General features: G+C 40.6%; 4 protein-coding genes across 4 annotated transcripts; 2 read left to right on the top strand and 2 right to left on the bottom strand.

Moving 5' to 3' along the window:
• The first annotated feature begins 5156 nt into the window (after positions 1 to 5156).
• LOC9322404 lies at positions 5157 to 11139 on the top strand. Its single transcript, XM_002887828.2, has 9 exons — positions 5157 to 6675; positions 6759 to 7104; positions 7181 to 7265; positions 7663 to 7719; positions 7956 to 8015; positions 8094 to 8294; positions 8406 to 9833; positions 10039 to 10644; positions 10762 to 11139. Exons 1-8 carry the CDS (start codon positions 5433 to 5435, stop codon positions 10390 to 10392), a joined length of 3774 nt encoding a protein of 1257 aa, XP_002887874.1. The 5' UTR covers positions 5157 to 5432; the 3' UTR covers positions 10393 to 10644; positions 10762 to 11139.
• A 53-nt stretch (positions 11140 to 11192) lies between these two features.
• Positions 11193 to 13151, bottom strand: LOC9323937 (pentatricopeptide repeat-containing protein At1g64580). Its single transcript, XM_021034362.1, has one exon. It carries the CDS (start codon positions 13082 to 13084, stop codon positions 11504 to 11506), a length of 1581 nt encoding a protein of 526 aa, XP_020890021.1. The 5' UTR covers positions 13085 to 13151; the 3' UTR covers positions 11193 to 11503.
• Positions 13152 to 13401: 250 nt separating this feature from the next.
• On the bottom strand, positions 13402 to 15248 carry LOC110224278 (pentatricopeptide repeat-containing protein At1g64583, mitochondrial). Its single transcript, XM_021010259.1, has one exon. It carries the CDS (start codon positions 15152 to 15154, stop codon positions 13634 to 13636), a length of 1521 nt encoding a protein of 506 aa, XP_020865918.1. The 5' UTR covers positions 15155 to 15248; the 3' UTR covers positions 13402 to 13633.
• On the top strand, positions 15176 to 15655 carry LOC9322403. Its single transcript, XM_002887827.2, has one exon. It carries the CDS (start codon positions 15274 to 15276, stop codon positions 15466 to 15468), a length of 195 nt encoding a protein of 64 aa, XP_002887873.1. The 5' UTR covers positions 15176 to 15273; the 3' UTR covers positions 15469 to 15655.
• Positions 15656 to 15700: the final 45 nt, after the last annotated feature.

The raw sequence follows: 15700 nt of genomic DNA, 5'->3' as shown, positions 1-15700 counted from the left end.
TTGGAACGGATCAAGCCACACGTAGTTCCTATCTATTGACCATGCCATAATCTGATTTTACCTGCATCAGCAAAACAAACTAAACCAAAGCAAACTAGACCTTCTTTGGTTAGATCAGTATAGAATAAAACCCAAATAAACAAACATAGGAAGAATAGAATTTAAAATTTAACCAAACCTTCTTTCAAACCTTTCTAGTGCCTTTGGGTTGATCATGAACTAAATTTAGGCAAAGGAGGTTCACGGCAAAACATATGTCTGGTCTAGTGTGGCTAGCCAAGTACATTAACGCTCCTATGGCACTAAGGTATGGCACTTCAGGATCGAGAACTTCTTCCTCATCCTTCTTTGGACCGAATGGATCACTATCCAATCCGAGGCTTCTCACCACCATTGGGCTGCTCAATGGGTGGGCCTGGTCCATATTGAATCTCTTGAGTACTTTTTCAGTATATGCCTTTTGATGCACAAGGATTCCATTATTCACGTACTCAAGTTGCAATCCCAAACAGAATTTTGTCTTGCCTAGGTCTTTCATCTCGAATTCTTTCTTTAGATATTTGACTGTTTGGGCGATTTCCCCAGAGGTTCCAAGGATGTTCAAATCATCCACATATACTGCTATTATCACAAACCCTTCGTTTGCAAATTTCTTTATGAAGATACATGGACTGATGGGATCATTCTTATAACCTTCTCTGACTAGGTACTCGCTTAATCTATTGTACCACATGCGTCCACTTTGTTTCAGTCCATAAAGCGATTTGTTCAGCCTTATGCAGTATTGGTCTCGAGACCCTTTCTTATCTTTATCTTTGAGCTCAATACCCTCTGGTAATCTCATATATATCATCCAGTGGACTTATATAAATATGCAGGCATTACATCCATTAGCCGCAAATCAAGTCTTTTTCTTTATATAGCCAGACTTAGTAAAATTTAAATGTCTTAGCATCCACCACAGGGGAGTATGTTTCTTCATAATCTATCCCCGGTCTTTGTGAGAATCCTTGTGCAACAAGCCGTGCCTTATATCTCACGATTTCATTATTCTCATTTCTCTTCTTCACAAAGACCCATTTGTGTCCTACTGGTTTTTACATCGAATGGTGTCCTTAAGGTCGGACCAAACTCATTCCTTTTCTTAATGATTCTTAGCTCCACGTTTTATGGTCTTGTACCATTTAATCAATCAAGTCTTTGAGTGCACTCTAGTATAGACGTGGGCTCCTGATCCTCATTTATATTCATAAATTCAAGTGCTACCTTGCATGCAAAATCATCTTATGTCGACATTTCTTATATGTTCCATTATGTTCCAGACATGATATAATCGATTTGAGATTTATTATGGTCAGGACCTTTAATACTTTGCAGCTTGGCGTCCCAAGCTACATTATATGGTACCTGTACCTTAGAGCCGGCCGGCCTTATCTCCATGTCTGGGATGGTTTCCTTAGTAACCTCGGATTCCTATTGCACCTTTCTTTGATTTTCGAGGATTTTTATCTTTGGAACCTATTGGTCTACCACGTTTCTTTCGTGTGTTAGACTCGGTAGCAATTTCATTGATTCGCTTTTGGATATCAATACGTACTGGTGCATTACAAGCTGGTATGTACGTTTTTGTAACTTTCTTTGGGTCAGCAAAGGAATCTGGCAATTGATTAGCTAGCTTTTCAAATGTATAATCTTATAGACCTCTGATTCTCATGCCAGAGTCCGAGGATCTTGCCAATTTAAGGATGTTTGATTTCATTATATTTCTTTTATTGCTTTACCCAGCTTGTTCGTCTCTCCACCTATAGTAGGAAATTCGGATTCATTCAAATGACAATCCGCGTATCTAACCTTAAATAGATCACCCGTAGTTGGCTCTAGATACTTAATAATGGTGGGAGAATCAAATCCAACATATATTCCCATCCTCCTTTGAGGTCCCATCTTTGTTTCTATGTGGTGGAGCAATCGGTACATATATGGCACACCCGAAAGTCTTTAGATGGGATATGTCTGGCTCATGACCCGTTAATAATTGGGATGGCGAATATTTATGTTCACTAGATGGCCTTATGCGTATAAGCTCTGATGCATGTAAAACAGTGTGTCCCCAAGCGGCTACTGGAAGCTTCGACCTCATGAGTAATGGTCGAACGATCAATTGAATTTGTTTAATGAAGGATTCCGCTAATCCATTCTGTGTATGTACATGTGCTACGGGATGTTCCACACTTACCCCCATGGACATACAGTAGTCATTAAACGCTTGGGACGTGAATTCACCGGCATTGTCTAGACGTATAGTCTTAAGCGGAAAATCTGGAAAGTGGGCTCGCAGTCTTATTATCTGGGCCAATAACCTAGCAAACATTTGGTTTCTAGTAGATAGGAGACAAACATGCGACCATCTTGTCGATGCATCAATGAGGACCATACATATATCTCCTTGTATCCTTTCCAGAAATTTTAAGGTCTCTTTATTTACCTTAGCCGGTGATGGCCTTATAATGAGTTTCCCTTGTGAACATGCTTCACACGTGAGATTCTTAGGGATAACTCTTTTCTCTTTTAGGGTGTGCCCCTTTGAATTTATCATAAGCTTACGCATCATACTATGACCCGGATGGCCAAGCCGGTCATGCCATAAAGTGAATTTCTCGATGAACTCTTTGTTCATTGCCATATTAGCTTCGATCATATCGATTTTAACATAGTAGAGACCAGTGGATAATGCGGATATAGTCTCTAGGACTTTCTTATGTCCTTGGGTGATCTCTTTGTTCCCTTCACCCTTTGTTTCAATATGGAAACCATTCAATCTTATATCTTTGAAACTTGACAAGCTCCTCTTCGAGCTGGGTGAATATAGGGCATCGCTTATTTCAAGATGCGTGCCCTTTGATAAAAGTATATGGGCATGACCATGGCCCTCAATAAGACTAGCTATACCCGCTATGGTGCTAATATTGGCATTTTTCATTATGAGATTTAGGAAAATATCTCTTATCTTTTGTGTGGCTCCACTATCCACCACAATTATGTTCTTGTCCTCGGCCATTTCTTATATGGACAAGAATCATGTTCTAAACATAAAATAATATAAAATAAATTCAAGCAAATAACAATCAATGAACACATAAAATGCAAAGAAAAACATAGAGGTTTTGATGTCGAAGTAAAATTTATCAACTTGATTCTTTTATGCAATCAGAAGTTTTATATTCTATTAGATCATCTTGATCATGTTCACCATCTTTATATGCCGAATGGGCTTTAGGATTCTTCCCTTTTACACTCTCTTGATAGAGGTCACAACGATGTTAGGAAGTCCTACATATCTTAGCCCAATGGTTTTCCCATTCCATATCTATGGCATACTCATTTGGTCGAGTGTTGTGGTTTGGAAATACCACATCGTCCTCGCCCTCGACCATGGCCGGAATTGGGTCTACATCCACGGTTATAGTGGTTCCCATGGCCGGATGAGTTATAGTGGCCACAACCACGTCCTTTAATACCACATCTATGGCATACTCATTTGGTCGAGTGTTGTGGTTTGGAAATACCACATCGTCCTCGCCCTCGACCACGGCCGGAATTGGGTCTACATCCACGGTTATAGTGGTTCCCACGGCCGGATGAGTTATAGTGGCCACAACCACGTCCTTTCCATCCACCACGGTCACGGCCGTGTGGTCTATCACTTTAGACGTGGTTAGATTATCCTCTGCGGCCTTATTGGCATTAGGTAATGGGGTTAATCTATGAGGTCGTAACTCACTGTTTTTATTAGTAAGTCATTATTTTGCTCATCAAGCAATAGACTCATCCACGGACTTATAGTCCTGATTATGAGACTCTCAATAAGACGGTGGCTAATATTGCCTTGTATCTATCTTTCTTTCTTGGCATTATTGCCTTATTAGATACATTTACCAAGTCCTTTTGACTTTAGGATATCTTAGTATCCATTGCCCATTTTAAAATAATTATCTCCTAAGAAATTTAGGGCAGTAAAGTACAAGTTGTAATTCAACATCTACAAGGAAAAGTTTTGAGTCGAAATCATGTAATCGTTAGTGTCATGCGGTATTTGAGACCGAACCATGAATCGATTTACTTAGGGATTTGACTTTCCTCTTTTGCTTAGGATTAGATTTCCTCTTTTGCTTAGGATTAGATTTCCTCTTTTAATTAGGATTAACTTTTCCTTTTCCTTTTAGGATTTACTTTCCTCTTTACTTTAGGATTAATTTTCCTATTTCTAAATATTTCCTAATTTGATTAGGGTTTTAAGCATGTAATCAATCAAAGGAGCAAACAATCTAACAACCTAAACAATCTCAAGCAAGCCGATTTAAACTTATGGAATTTTCGGATTTTCGATTATAGGTTTAGATAATTAAAACTTCTCTAGCAACTTAGGCGAGTTTTAGCTTAAACGATAATCAACTTTTTCTAGCAACCTAAACGAGTCAAACAATCGAGCAAACAAGCAATCGGATCAAGCAAGCAATCGAATCATACAAGCAAAGCAATCACTTAATCAATCATCATTTGTTTTAGGGTTTCTCTTTGCTTAACTTTCAAGTTCAATTGTTGGTTCTTTAGCTTTAGGGTTTTGATATTACCTTTCACCTTATGGGGTTGTATGGACTAGAACCGGGAGCTAAAGACCTCGGTAACTCACGCTGCTGCAACGAACCGCAAACAGTACCACGATGAACAGTACCACGATGAACAGTGCCACGATGAACAGTACCCGCGATGAACAGTGCGGTGATGAACAGTACGGCGATGAACAGTACCGAGATGAACAGTGTCGGCGATGAACAGTGCCGTGATTTTTAGGGTTAGGGTTTTAGGGTTTTCGTTAAGAGCAAGTCGTGCTGATAACGTGTTGTAAACTGTGTTGTTCTATTGATTAATGAATGAGATTTCGATACATATATATACATGATGAGGGGAGACAAATCCCCATTGGGCTAGTAAACCCTAAAGCCCAAAGGCCCACTAAGTACAATATAGGCCGTCATAAGGAGAATCTTCAAGAACATGGGCATGGGCCTTCTAGGACATGGACATGGGCCTTCTAGAATATGCATAAGGTCCACGGTTATGGAGTCCATCCAACATGTGGTTTATAACAAAAAAATATTAGGATCCGACCCGGCGGAACCCGAGTAATTTGTCTCGTTCCCAGAGAAACACCTTTGCGCTCCCTTTCCTTTGTGAATCGGAATCTGTCCATTAATCGATTCTTCACAGACACGTTTTCTTCCTTCTCTCTCCATTGGTTTCGCTCTAAACGTTCTCAAGGTTTGTTTGTGTCGATCGAATTCAGGTTTAGGAGATTGATCTTAATTGGTTCTGTTGCAGTTTCAGAATTGCAATTGTTGTCATGTTTAGATAGCGGAACCCTAATTTGAGTCATGAAATCGTTGGATCAAATAGAAACCCTAATTCCAGGGCCTCCCTCTGAACCGTCTTCCCTCAATAGAGACCTAGATGAAGAGGAAGAGGAAGAAGAGTGCGAGTATGATGACGAGGAAGAAGATGTTGATTTCAATCCTTTTCTTAAGGATTCTCCTTCTCGTGAAGCTTCTTCCAGTTTGAGCTCTGAAGTTGAGACTCTTGATGGTGAAATTGTTAATAGCATTACTGTTCCTCAAACCTTAGAGGGCAGAGAAGGAAAGGAGGAAATTGCAATGCCAAGTAATGTCTCGTGCCAAGAACCAATCCCTGAGGACTCTCCTGATCCGGGTTCTCTGAAAGGAGGTGGCTTTGTTAGAGATGAGGTAAGTTCCGCTGATGAGAGGACAGTTGAGGCCTCAAATGAAAACGGAGAACAATTGGGGGACATGATGATCCAAACTCAGAAGCAAGATTTGATGTCAACTGAGGAAGATGATGCAATCTGCAAACGGACTAGAGCTCGGTATTCGCTTGCGAGTTTCACCCTTGATGATCTTGAGGCTTTTCTCCAGGAGACTGATGATGAGGATGATATTCCTAATGTTGATGATGAGGAAGAATACCGCAAGTTTCTGGCTGCTGTTTTACATAGTGGGGATACTGAGGTTCCCTTGGCTCAGTCTGGAACTAATGATGACGATGATGATGACGAGGATAACGATTTAGACTTTGAGATAGAACTTGAGGAAGCACTGGAGACTGATGACGAGGAAATTATACCGGAAAAGGTCACAACAGGTGACAACATAAGCACTAAGCGACGTCCCGTGACTAGGCAGAAGAGACGGCAAAACATCTCCATTCATCACAAAGACAATTCTCCTGAACAGGCTGGCAGATTGTTACGCCCTCTTGTACCTATCTTACCCATTGCACCACCTGGGAGAAGGTTTTCTGCTACTGAAGCAGTTGCTTCATCAGAGAACAGGACAATAAATGGCTTCACTCAAGCCCAAATGGGAGAACTGCATTGTTTGATTCATGATCACCTTCAACTTCTTATCCAAGTGTACTCTCTTTGTGCACTTGATCATTCACGGCAGCGCATTGGAACCCACGTACAAGGACTTCTATCTGAGATGCTCAAACAACACCAAGGATATATCTCACGCCGAAGTCATCTTCTTGTCACTGGTTCAGCATCATCAGTTCTGGATGTTGTGGGTCTAGCTGGAAGATATCTAGTTGATGTTTCTGACGGTATGTTATTAGTAAAATAGGGTCTATATCGCTATGTTTCTTGTCTGTGTATGCAATATAATTCTCTTGATGAACCATTGTAGCTGTTCAAGATTATCGACGGTGTCAAGTGGAATCCGGTTTTGATACTTCGTCTCAAAGAGTGCCATTATTTACACTTCCTCACCAAGAAGTTGGCGGTGAGATTGTAAACAATCCTCTTTCATCCCCTAGTTCAAGTAAGTCACCATCAGGTCAGCAGCAATCTAAGAAGACGTTAGCTGCTATACTGGTTGAATCAGCCCAGAAGCAATCTGTTGCCTTGGTCCATAAGGATATCGCCAAGTTAGCTAAAAGATTTTTGCCGTTGTTCAAAGTATCGCTATATCCCCACAAGCCACCTCATGCAGCTGTCGCCAATCGGGTCCTTTTCACTGACGCTGAGGATGAGTAAGTTCCTTTCCTTTTTCTTGGTCTAGTCTACTAATTTAGTCGAAAATTTATTTCTTGTGCTGCTTGAATGCAGATTACTGGCTCTTGGAATAATGGAATATAACTCAGACTGGAAGGCAATAAAGCAGCGGTTTCTTCCATGTAAAGGGGAGCATCAGGTAATCATCACTGAATTTCTGCAGAACTAAGAATGGTTTTTGGGTTAATAAGTAATCAGTTGGTATTTGATTCGATTGCTCTCATTATCGTAGTTCTCGTAAGGGCTATTCTGACCATAGTCTCTGAAGTATTTAGATAAAAAAAATATGAAGATATTAAAATTCAGCTGCTATCTTGACAAAAACTTCACGTCAATGCAATTCCTGTTGCAAATGATGTAGTTCTTTCATTTTTCTGCTTTCATGCCAGAAACTTATAGATTGGTGTACGGATGTTTTCAATATTCTAACTATATTAAGTTTTATGTAGACATGTCCAAGTGTTCATCAACCAGGCTGATGATCAAGAAAGAAAATACTTGTCTCTTCTAATACTTTCGACTTGTATTTGTTTCAGATTTATGTTAGGCAAAAAAACCGAAGATCATCTAAAGCCCCAGAAAATCCAATTAAGGTCTGTTATATGCTTGATTTGGTTTATCACCTTTTTTATTTGTATACTTATCTTATCTGTCTGCCTATCGGCTCCGTAAATTCAGTGGCCTGAACTTGTTTGTTGACAAATAAGCACTGTGAAACCATTACGTATATATGAGCTCTATCATGCACGCAAAATAAATCAGTTTACGAACTCATTTTCATAAATTATAACGTTGGATGACCATCTCGTGTATATTTTGCCACACACAGGCAGTTCTGAGGATGAAAAGCTCTCCCCTGACTCCAGAAGAGATAGTACGTATACAAGAGGTAATTCGACAAGCGCACCCTTTTGCAATTCTGATTGGAAATTGTACTTGGGTGCTCAATATAAGTTTGAATCCTCAGGGACTTAAGTACTTCAAATATGATTGGACGTCTGTGTGGAAATTCGTTGTGCCTTACCGAGACCCGTCCTCACTGCCACGACAATGGCGCACTGCCCTTGGAATTCAGAAATCATATAAGCTAGATGCTGTAAAAAAGGAGAAGCGGAGATTATATGATACAAAAAGAAAATTCAGAGAGCAGCAGGCATCTGCAAAAGAGGTCTGTCTTTCATATTTGTGATTATCTCTCATCCATACTGAATATGTTAATTTTTGGCTTTCTCGTAAAAAATGTAATTTAGCTTTACCCATCTTTGATCGCATGTTGCAGGATCGACATGGGGCTTCTAAAGCCAATGAATATCATGTTGGTGATGAATTGGTCGAGAGTTCAGGTGAGGCATACCTACATGAAGGATTTTTAGCAGACTGGAGGCCTGGCATGCCAACCCTCTTTTATTCTACATCTATGCACTCCTTTGACAAGGCAAAGGATGTTCCCGGTGATCGACATGAGTCAGTACAAACATGTATAGTTGAAGGATCTAAAAATTCTGAACTTGGTGGTGCCCAAATTCTGACATGTACGCAGAGGCTTGCACCTTCATTCATTCCTCTGTACCACCACACATCTGGTACAGCACCCGGTGCCTCAAAAGCATCGATAATTACGCGGCCATATCGTTCTCGTAAACTATTCAACAGAAGTGTTGTGAGACTAGCCCCTGATTTGCCTCCCCTTAACCTTCCATCTTCTGTCCGTGTTATCTCACAATCGGTTTTTGCGAAGAATCAGTCTGAAACATCCTCCAAAACTTGTATCATTAAAGGTGGCATGTCGGATGTTTCTAGGAGGGGAATTTTGGGTATTGAAACTCCTTGCTTTTCAGCTGACGGAGATAACAACGTTCCTCCTAACGAGAAAGTGGTAGATTTGCAGGAAGATGTGCCTGCAGAGAGCTCCTCTGGGATGGGCGAGCGGAGCAATGACTCAGATCTTCAAATGCATCCTTTATTGTTCCGGACCCCTGAGCATGGACAGATTACATGTTACCCAGCAAGCAGAGACCCAGGGGGTTCTAGTTTTAGTTTCTTTCCTGACAATCGACCTCAACTGCTTAGTCTTTTCAACAGTCCAAAGCAAATCAATCACTCAGCTGATCAATTGCACAAAAATTCATCACCAAACGAACATGAGACAGCACAGGGCGACAGCTGTTTTCATCCTCTTCTTCAAAGAACTGAGCATGAAACGAGTTATCTTATTAGTAGACGTGGGAACTTAGACCCAGGCATTGGTAAGAAAGACAAATTATGTCAACTTCAGGATTCTTCTTGTGCTGTTGAGAAGACTTTGATCCCTGGTCGTAATGATGTCAGTTTGAAACCTTTTAGTTCTAGCAAACATAGTAAAAATGTGAACTTAGATATCTATCTAAGTTCGAGCTCTTCTAAGGTAAACAATTGTGGTAGGGTCTCAGCAGCAAATATTTCAGAAGCTCCAGACATCTGCATGACTCAATGTAATGATGGCTCTGAAGTGCCTGGATCAACTGCACCAAGTGATACTATAAGTAGATGCATTGACGAGATGGCTGATCAATCGAATCTAGGTATTGTGATGGAGCAGGAGGAATTAAGCGACTCTGACGAAGAGATGATGGAAGAAGAACATGTTGAGTTTGAGTGTGAAGAGATGGCTGATTCTGAAGGAGAAGAAGGCTCAGAATGCGAAGAAACAATTGAAATGCAAGATAAGGTAAGTTGTTGTTCTTTTGTCAGTTATGTACAATATACTCTAGAGAGCTGAGCTATTTTTTCGTTAGTTTCGTTTGTCTCAACTTAGGCTATTGTGACAAGAGGATTCAAGTATATATGGATCCTAATTTCCAGTTGTCCTCTTTGTTGTGTAGTTATGTGGCTTGTGGATTATCTTGGTGATGCATTAACTTTTCCATCTACAGGATAACAGAAGCTCTGTGGTAGGAATAGCTTCAACAGATGTAGATTCTGGCAAAGAACTAGGCAAGGATTCTCCAAACAGTCCTTGGTTGAGTCTGGATCCGAGTAGCCGTCGCTTAAGCAGTAATGTTAAGGACATAGAGAAGATAGAGGTAGAAAATGAAACGACTATGTCACAATTGGGTCCTAGTAGATCACGCAAAAAAGGGACACCAGTGAAGAGCAGAGATGCAGAATTAAAGGAAGAAGCAGGTGTTGCTCGGTTGAGACTGGGTCCTGTCGCCCTCCCTCCAATGAAGAAACCCAGGATTTGTGGTGGGCAGGCGGAAACAAGTCCAAGTACTGAGACAACCTGAGAAACTTCTTGACCCAGCAACAAATGATTAGCTCTTTTCCACTCCTAATTACTTACTGGTTCAGAGAGATCATATCATGGCCAATCTGGAGAGCTGTGTTCTTTGTGTATACCCTCTTGGAGGTTATAGCACCCATGGAGTTTGCCAGGAACGAGGTTTGGTCACTTCCATTAGAAGCGTGAATATGACGCAGGGTGCAGAGATGAATAGTGCATGATGCAGAAGGAAAAGATTCGGCTTGGGCAGATTCAGGTCAGCCATTTCTTTTTTGAATCTTATTGCTTAGGGGATTGTTACTACTTACTAATTGGAGGCCTGAGACCGATTCCATCTTTTTGCATATAATAAAGGAAACATTTTTATTGGCAGGGAAGGATAATTATTATAGAGTGGTCAGGAAGAGAAGAATAAGCTGGAAAGGGAAGAAATGGTGGAATCCGGCCGCTTCTGGTAATTTGACATATGAGCAATGCTCCAGTGAGCTGGGGGATGATTCGAGCTTACCAGTAGAGTGATGGAGACTCGTGTTAATTAGAAGAGTAAGTCGAAAATGGGAGATTTCGATTTCTGGTTATGGAGGCTTCCAATTGTCTTGCTGTATTATTCAGGTTTTAGCAAAAAAAAAAGAGAAGTGAATGTCAAAATGTAATTTAAGGACCATTATGTAATGTTAATTTTTTGGTCAAAGAGTTGGCCTGATTTGTATGCAAAAAAGATGGACTACATAAAAAGGATTACACTTTACTTGATGGCAACATTACAAACACTTGTGCATATAAGAGTTTATAACACAAAATGGAAGTTTGAAAAAATTCTTATTTTGTGACTTTGGGTTTATCCAATACAAGCATATACAGATTACAGAAAGTTAAATCAGTATAAGTTTGTATATGCAACAAAATTGTGCTTATGAAAGATACAACAAAATTGTACACTGCAACTATCTATGCGCTAGATCTTCTTTTCCCATCAGACCTGCTAACTTTCCCAAAGCAAATCAACAAAATGGCTTTAGAGTTGCTGTTACCTAACTTTGAAGTTTGTTCAATTTCCCATCATAATCATATCGATGACCTTGCTTATACTGTCATAAGCATCTGCGCAGACCGCTTTACTCATGAACTGCTTTGATGAGTTCAGCTGATAAGCTTGTGTAGTGATCTCTAAGCGTCTCATCATATATGCGTTCACTTGGCATAAACCCATCTTCTTTCATTCTTGTACACAGCTTGTCCGCTTCACGCCGTAGGCCATTCCTACACAAGCCCGATATCATTGTAATGTATGCTATAGCATCAAGCTTCACTCCTTTGCGAGTGAGGCTACGAAATAAACACCAAGCCTCTTTCACCTTATCATTTCTACACATCCCTTGAATGATGATATTATATGTAATAATATCAACATCCATTTGATTCTTCTGCAGATCCTCTACCATCACCAATGCTTTCTCTATCTTCCCGTTATTACATAGACAATCTAACAAGATGTTGTAGGTAACAATATCAGGAGGCACACCACAATCAACCATCCGATTGAAAACCTTTTGGGCAACATTAAGTTTGCCCGCTTGACAATAACCGTGGATAAGCGTGTTGTAAGTGAATGCATCGCCAACCAATCCTTGATGAGTCATCTCACAAAAGAGTTTCATACCATCTTCTACCCTCTTAGACTTACAAAATCCTGTTATGAGAGTGTTATAGGTCACAACATCCGGGAAGCAACCCTTGCTTACCATCAGATCAAACATATGTTTGGCGTCACCTAAGCGACCTTGAATGCAAAACCCATTGATGAGTGAATTGTAAGTGAGAATATTAGGATGTACAGATCTTCGGATCATCTCCTTGTACAAGTTTTTAGCTTCTAAAAGGTTGCCCTCTTTCACAAAAGTATCGATCAGCGCAGTGAAAAATATCACATTAGGATCGATTTTCCTCTTCACCATATCTCTGAGAAGTCGAGCTGCGTCGGTCCATCTACCAGAGTTACAAAGGCCACTTATAAGAGTGTTGTAAGTAACAGCATCCGCTACGATTCCTTTCTTCTCCATCCCATAAAAAATCTCGAGGGCGTTATTCAAATCTCTGTTCTTGCAAAGACCATTAATGACAGTGTTGTAGATGACAACATTAGGTTCCAATCCCAATTCCGCCATTGAATCGACAAGAGAAACAGCCTCCTGAAATCTATTCCCTTGACAGAAACCGTTGAGGAGAGAGCCAAGAGTGACGATGCTGGGCTGAAACCCAAGTTTCATCATCTTTCCAAGAAGAGCAAGAGCAAGAGAGAATCGAGAGCATCGGCAGAAACAATGAATCAAAATGGTGAAGCTATAAAGATCGTGTGAGATGCCCAAATTCTCCATCTTGTGGAAGAGATAGATGACAATGTCAAACTTGTTCATCTTAGCAATGGCAGTCAAAACTCGAGTGAAATCAACAATGCTAGGAATGGGACGAGACTGAAGCATCTCACAGAACAAACCAAATGCATCATCAAACTTTATACAGTGAAGCTCACTTCTCAATCTCTCTCGGTAATGATGATGATGATGATGATGATGATGATGACTCGCACCGGAAAAAGATCGAGACTCGGGATTGTTACCTCTCTCCAGAAGAAGCAAATGCCGACGAACAAACCCCTTCACCGATGACGAAGACGCTATCGGAATTAATCTCTGCATCCAAAATGGATTCGACTAGCTTCCTTCCCAAATCTCTCTATCTGCGCCGAACCCTACCAACGACGACCAGAGAGTTGTGTCTGAATAATAATAATAAAGGTCTCCACTCTCCATTATTGAACGACGGCGTTTTGGACAAATTATGATTGTGCCTAATGACACCTGATTATCTATCTAAAATTCTATTATGGACTTTAAATTGTCTTCAAAGTCCAATCAGATTACTGTTTATAAATTGAGATGGTTTCAAAATTTCCATTACTCAAGAGAGTGAATTTACAACATAGTAAAATTCAATTTCATTGCATACAAGAGAATTACAACACAAAGTGCTTAGTTAGATTTCAAATTAATGAATTTAGTTAATACTATTATACAAGCATCCACAACTCTAAATCAGTTCAAGTATGTACAGTCACCAGTACCAGACACTTCAAATTTGTCCTGACCAAAACCAATCTACACAGTCCCTCATATGACTGCAACAAAACAATGAAGCCTAGCTCAGAGTCCCAAAGAAACACATGACTGGACTCTGATCATATAACATTAGCTGCGAAGGCTTATTATCTCCTTATTACTTGTTCCATGCTCTCCTAGATGGCCATCTTCTGCTTGGCATATGATCCCATCCTCTTTCATTCTTCTAAACAGCTCATCCGCTTCACGCCGTGGCCCATTCTTACATAAACCTAGTATCATTATAGTGTATGTTCTAGCATCTGGCTTCACTCCTTCGACAGGGAGTCTACAAAATAACTCCCAAGCTTCTTCCACTTTATCCGCCTTGCACAACCCGTGAATCATAATGTTATATGCAACAATGCCAAGATACTTTTCACCACTTCTCATATCATTGAATTTCACCATTGCGCTTCCAATCTCCCCATTAACACAAAGACCATGTAACAGAATGCAGTGGGTTATGATATCAGGAGTCACGCCACAAGAAACCATCCAGCTGAAGATGTCTTTGGCAACTCTAAGTTTACCCACCTGACAATAACCGTGGATAAGTGTGTTGTAAGTGAATGTGTCGCCAACCAATCCTTCACGATACATCCTTTGGAAGAGTTTCATCCCGTCTTCTACCCTCCTAGACTTACAGAATCCATTTATGAGCGTGTTATATGTCACCACGTTTGGGAAGCAACCCTTGCTTGCCATCAAATCAAATGTTTTCTTGGCGTGATATAAACGACCGTGCATGCAAAGCCCGTTGATAAGTGAATTGTAAGTGACAGTATTAGGACCGATAGAGCTTTGGAGCATCTGCTTGTACAATTCTTGAGCCTCGTCAAGATTGCCTTGTTTCACAAAAGCATCGATCAATGCGGTGAAAGTGAAAACATCAGGGTTTATTCTCCTCTTCGTCATATCTCTCAGTATTCGAGCAGCTTGGCGCCATTCACCAGAATAACAAAGGCCTGTCAAGAGAGTGTTGTAGGTAACAAGATCGGCTGCGAGTCGTCCTTTCTTCTCCATCTCGTTGAGAAGCTCCAAGGCAATATTCACATCACCGTTCTTGCAGAGGCAATCAATTAGAGTGTTGTAGACAACAACATTAGGCTCATATCCCGATTTCACCATTGAAGCAACGAGAGAGAAGGCGTCGTGAATTCTATTGCGGAGACAGAATCCATGGAGCAGAGAGCCAAAAGTGACAATGCTGGGATCATAACCAAGTTTCATCATCTTCCCAAGAATAGACAGAGCAAGAGAGAGACGAGAGCATCGGCAGAAACAATGAATCAAAATGGTGAAACTATAGAGATCGTGTGAAATGCCAAAGAGTTCCATCTGCTGGGAGAAATAGATAACAGTCTCATATCTTCTCAAATTGGCAATCGCAGTAAGTAATCTAGTGAAATCAACAACGGAAGGTAAGGGTTGAGACTGAACCATCTCCAAGAACAAATCAAGCGCATCTTCGAACCTGATAGAGTGAAGAAACCCAGTTCTCAGTTTCTCTCGGTAACCAGAATAAGCTCGAGCAGAAGCTCCTCCTCCAGAGCTAGGGTAAGCAGCTTTCTTCAGAAATCCCTTCGCCGTCACAATCAATCTCCGCATCCGGAGAAGAAGAAGAAGATGGTTAAACGGCACCGTTTGGGTTAATGGGTCTACTTAATAAATTAATTAGGAGGAGTGAATAAACAAATTTTGAATTTGCTCGGAAGCATCATCTATCAATGGAGGAGAGCGGCAACAATGGCGGCGTGAGCGTTATTTCTCGAGTGAAGCTCGATCAGGTTGCCACATGGGTTGTCTCCGCCTTCTTTACCTCTCTTGAACGCTGCGCTTGCCTCAATCTCGACGACGATGACTCCGAAGACGAGGCTAAGGATCTTCCTCTCCAAGGAATGGGTTTCTTCATTGCTATATAATAAATCTGTTGATGGTTTTGTAACGAATATATTTTTATTGATGATGAGAAAGGAACTTTGGATGCTTTTGATCCTAATTATCTGCATTACGTCTTCTTCTCTGTGTTTCTTGATCAAGAACTTAAAAAGCTTAGGCATGTATGTATCTCCCAAATCGTTTCTAGATGATAATCTTGAAATTCCAAAACTAGTCACTCACCTTTTTGTGCATATAAACATAGTTAATAGTTTC

The sequence above is a fragment of the Arabidopsis lyrata genome (assembly GCF_000004255.2).
Source record: "Arabidopsis lyrata subsp. lyrata unplaced genomic scaffold ARALYscaffold_2, whole genome shotgun sequence".
Taxonomy (NCBI): Eukaryota; Viridiplantae; Streptophyta; class Magnoliopsida; order Brassicales; family Brassicaceae; genus Arabidopsis; species Arabidopsis lyrata.
Note: the sequence above shows the minus strand (reverse complement) of the source record. Positions and strands in the feature narration are given on the sequence as shown.

Bases quoted from the DNA above. Each gene is read 5' to 3' on its own strand.
- LOC9322403 (XM_002887827.2), top strand. From the start codon at position 15,274: ATGGAGGAGAGCGGCAACAATGGCGGCGTGAGCGTTATTTCTCGAGTG.
- LOC9323937 (XM_021034362.1), bottom strand. From the start codon at position 13,084: ATGCAGAGATTAATTCCGATAGCGTCTTCGTCATCGGTGAAGGGGTTT.
- LOC110224278 (XM_021010259.1), bottom strand. From the start codon at position 15,154: ATGCGGAGATTGATTGTGACGGCGAAGGGATTTCTGAAGAAAGCTGCT.
- LOC9322404 (XM_002887828.2), top strand. From the start codon at position 5,433: ATGAAATCGTTGGATCAAATAGAAACCCTAATTCCAGGGCCTCCCTCT. The intron at 7,266-7,662 runs GTAATCATCACT...TATTTGTTTCAG, and splicing joins CATGTAAAGGGGAGCATCAG to ATTTATGTTAGGCAAAAAAA. The intron at 9,834-10,038 runs GTAAGTTGTTGT...TTCCATCTACAG, and splicing joins CAATTGAAATGCAAGATAAG to GATAACAGAAGCTCTGTGGT.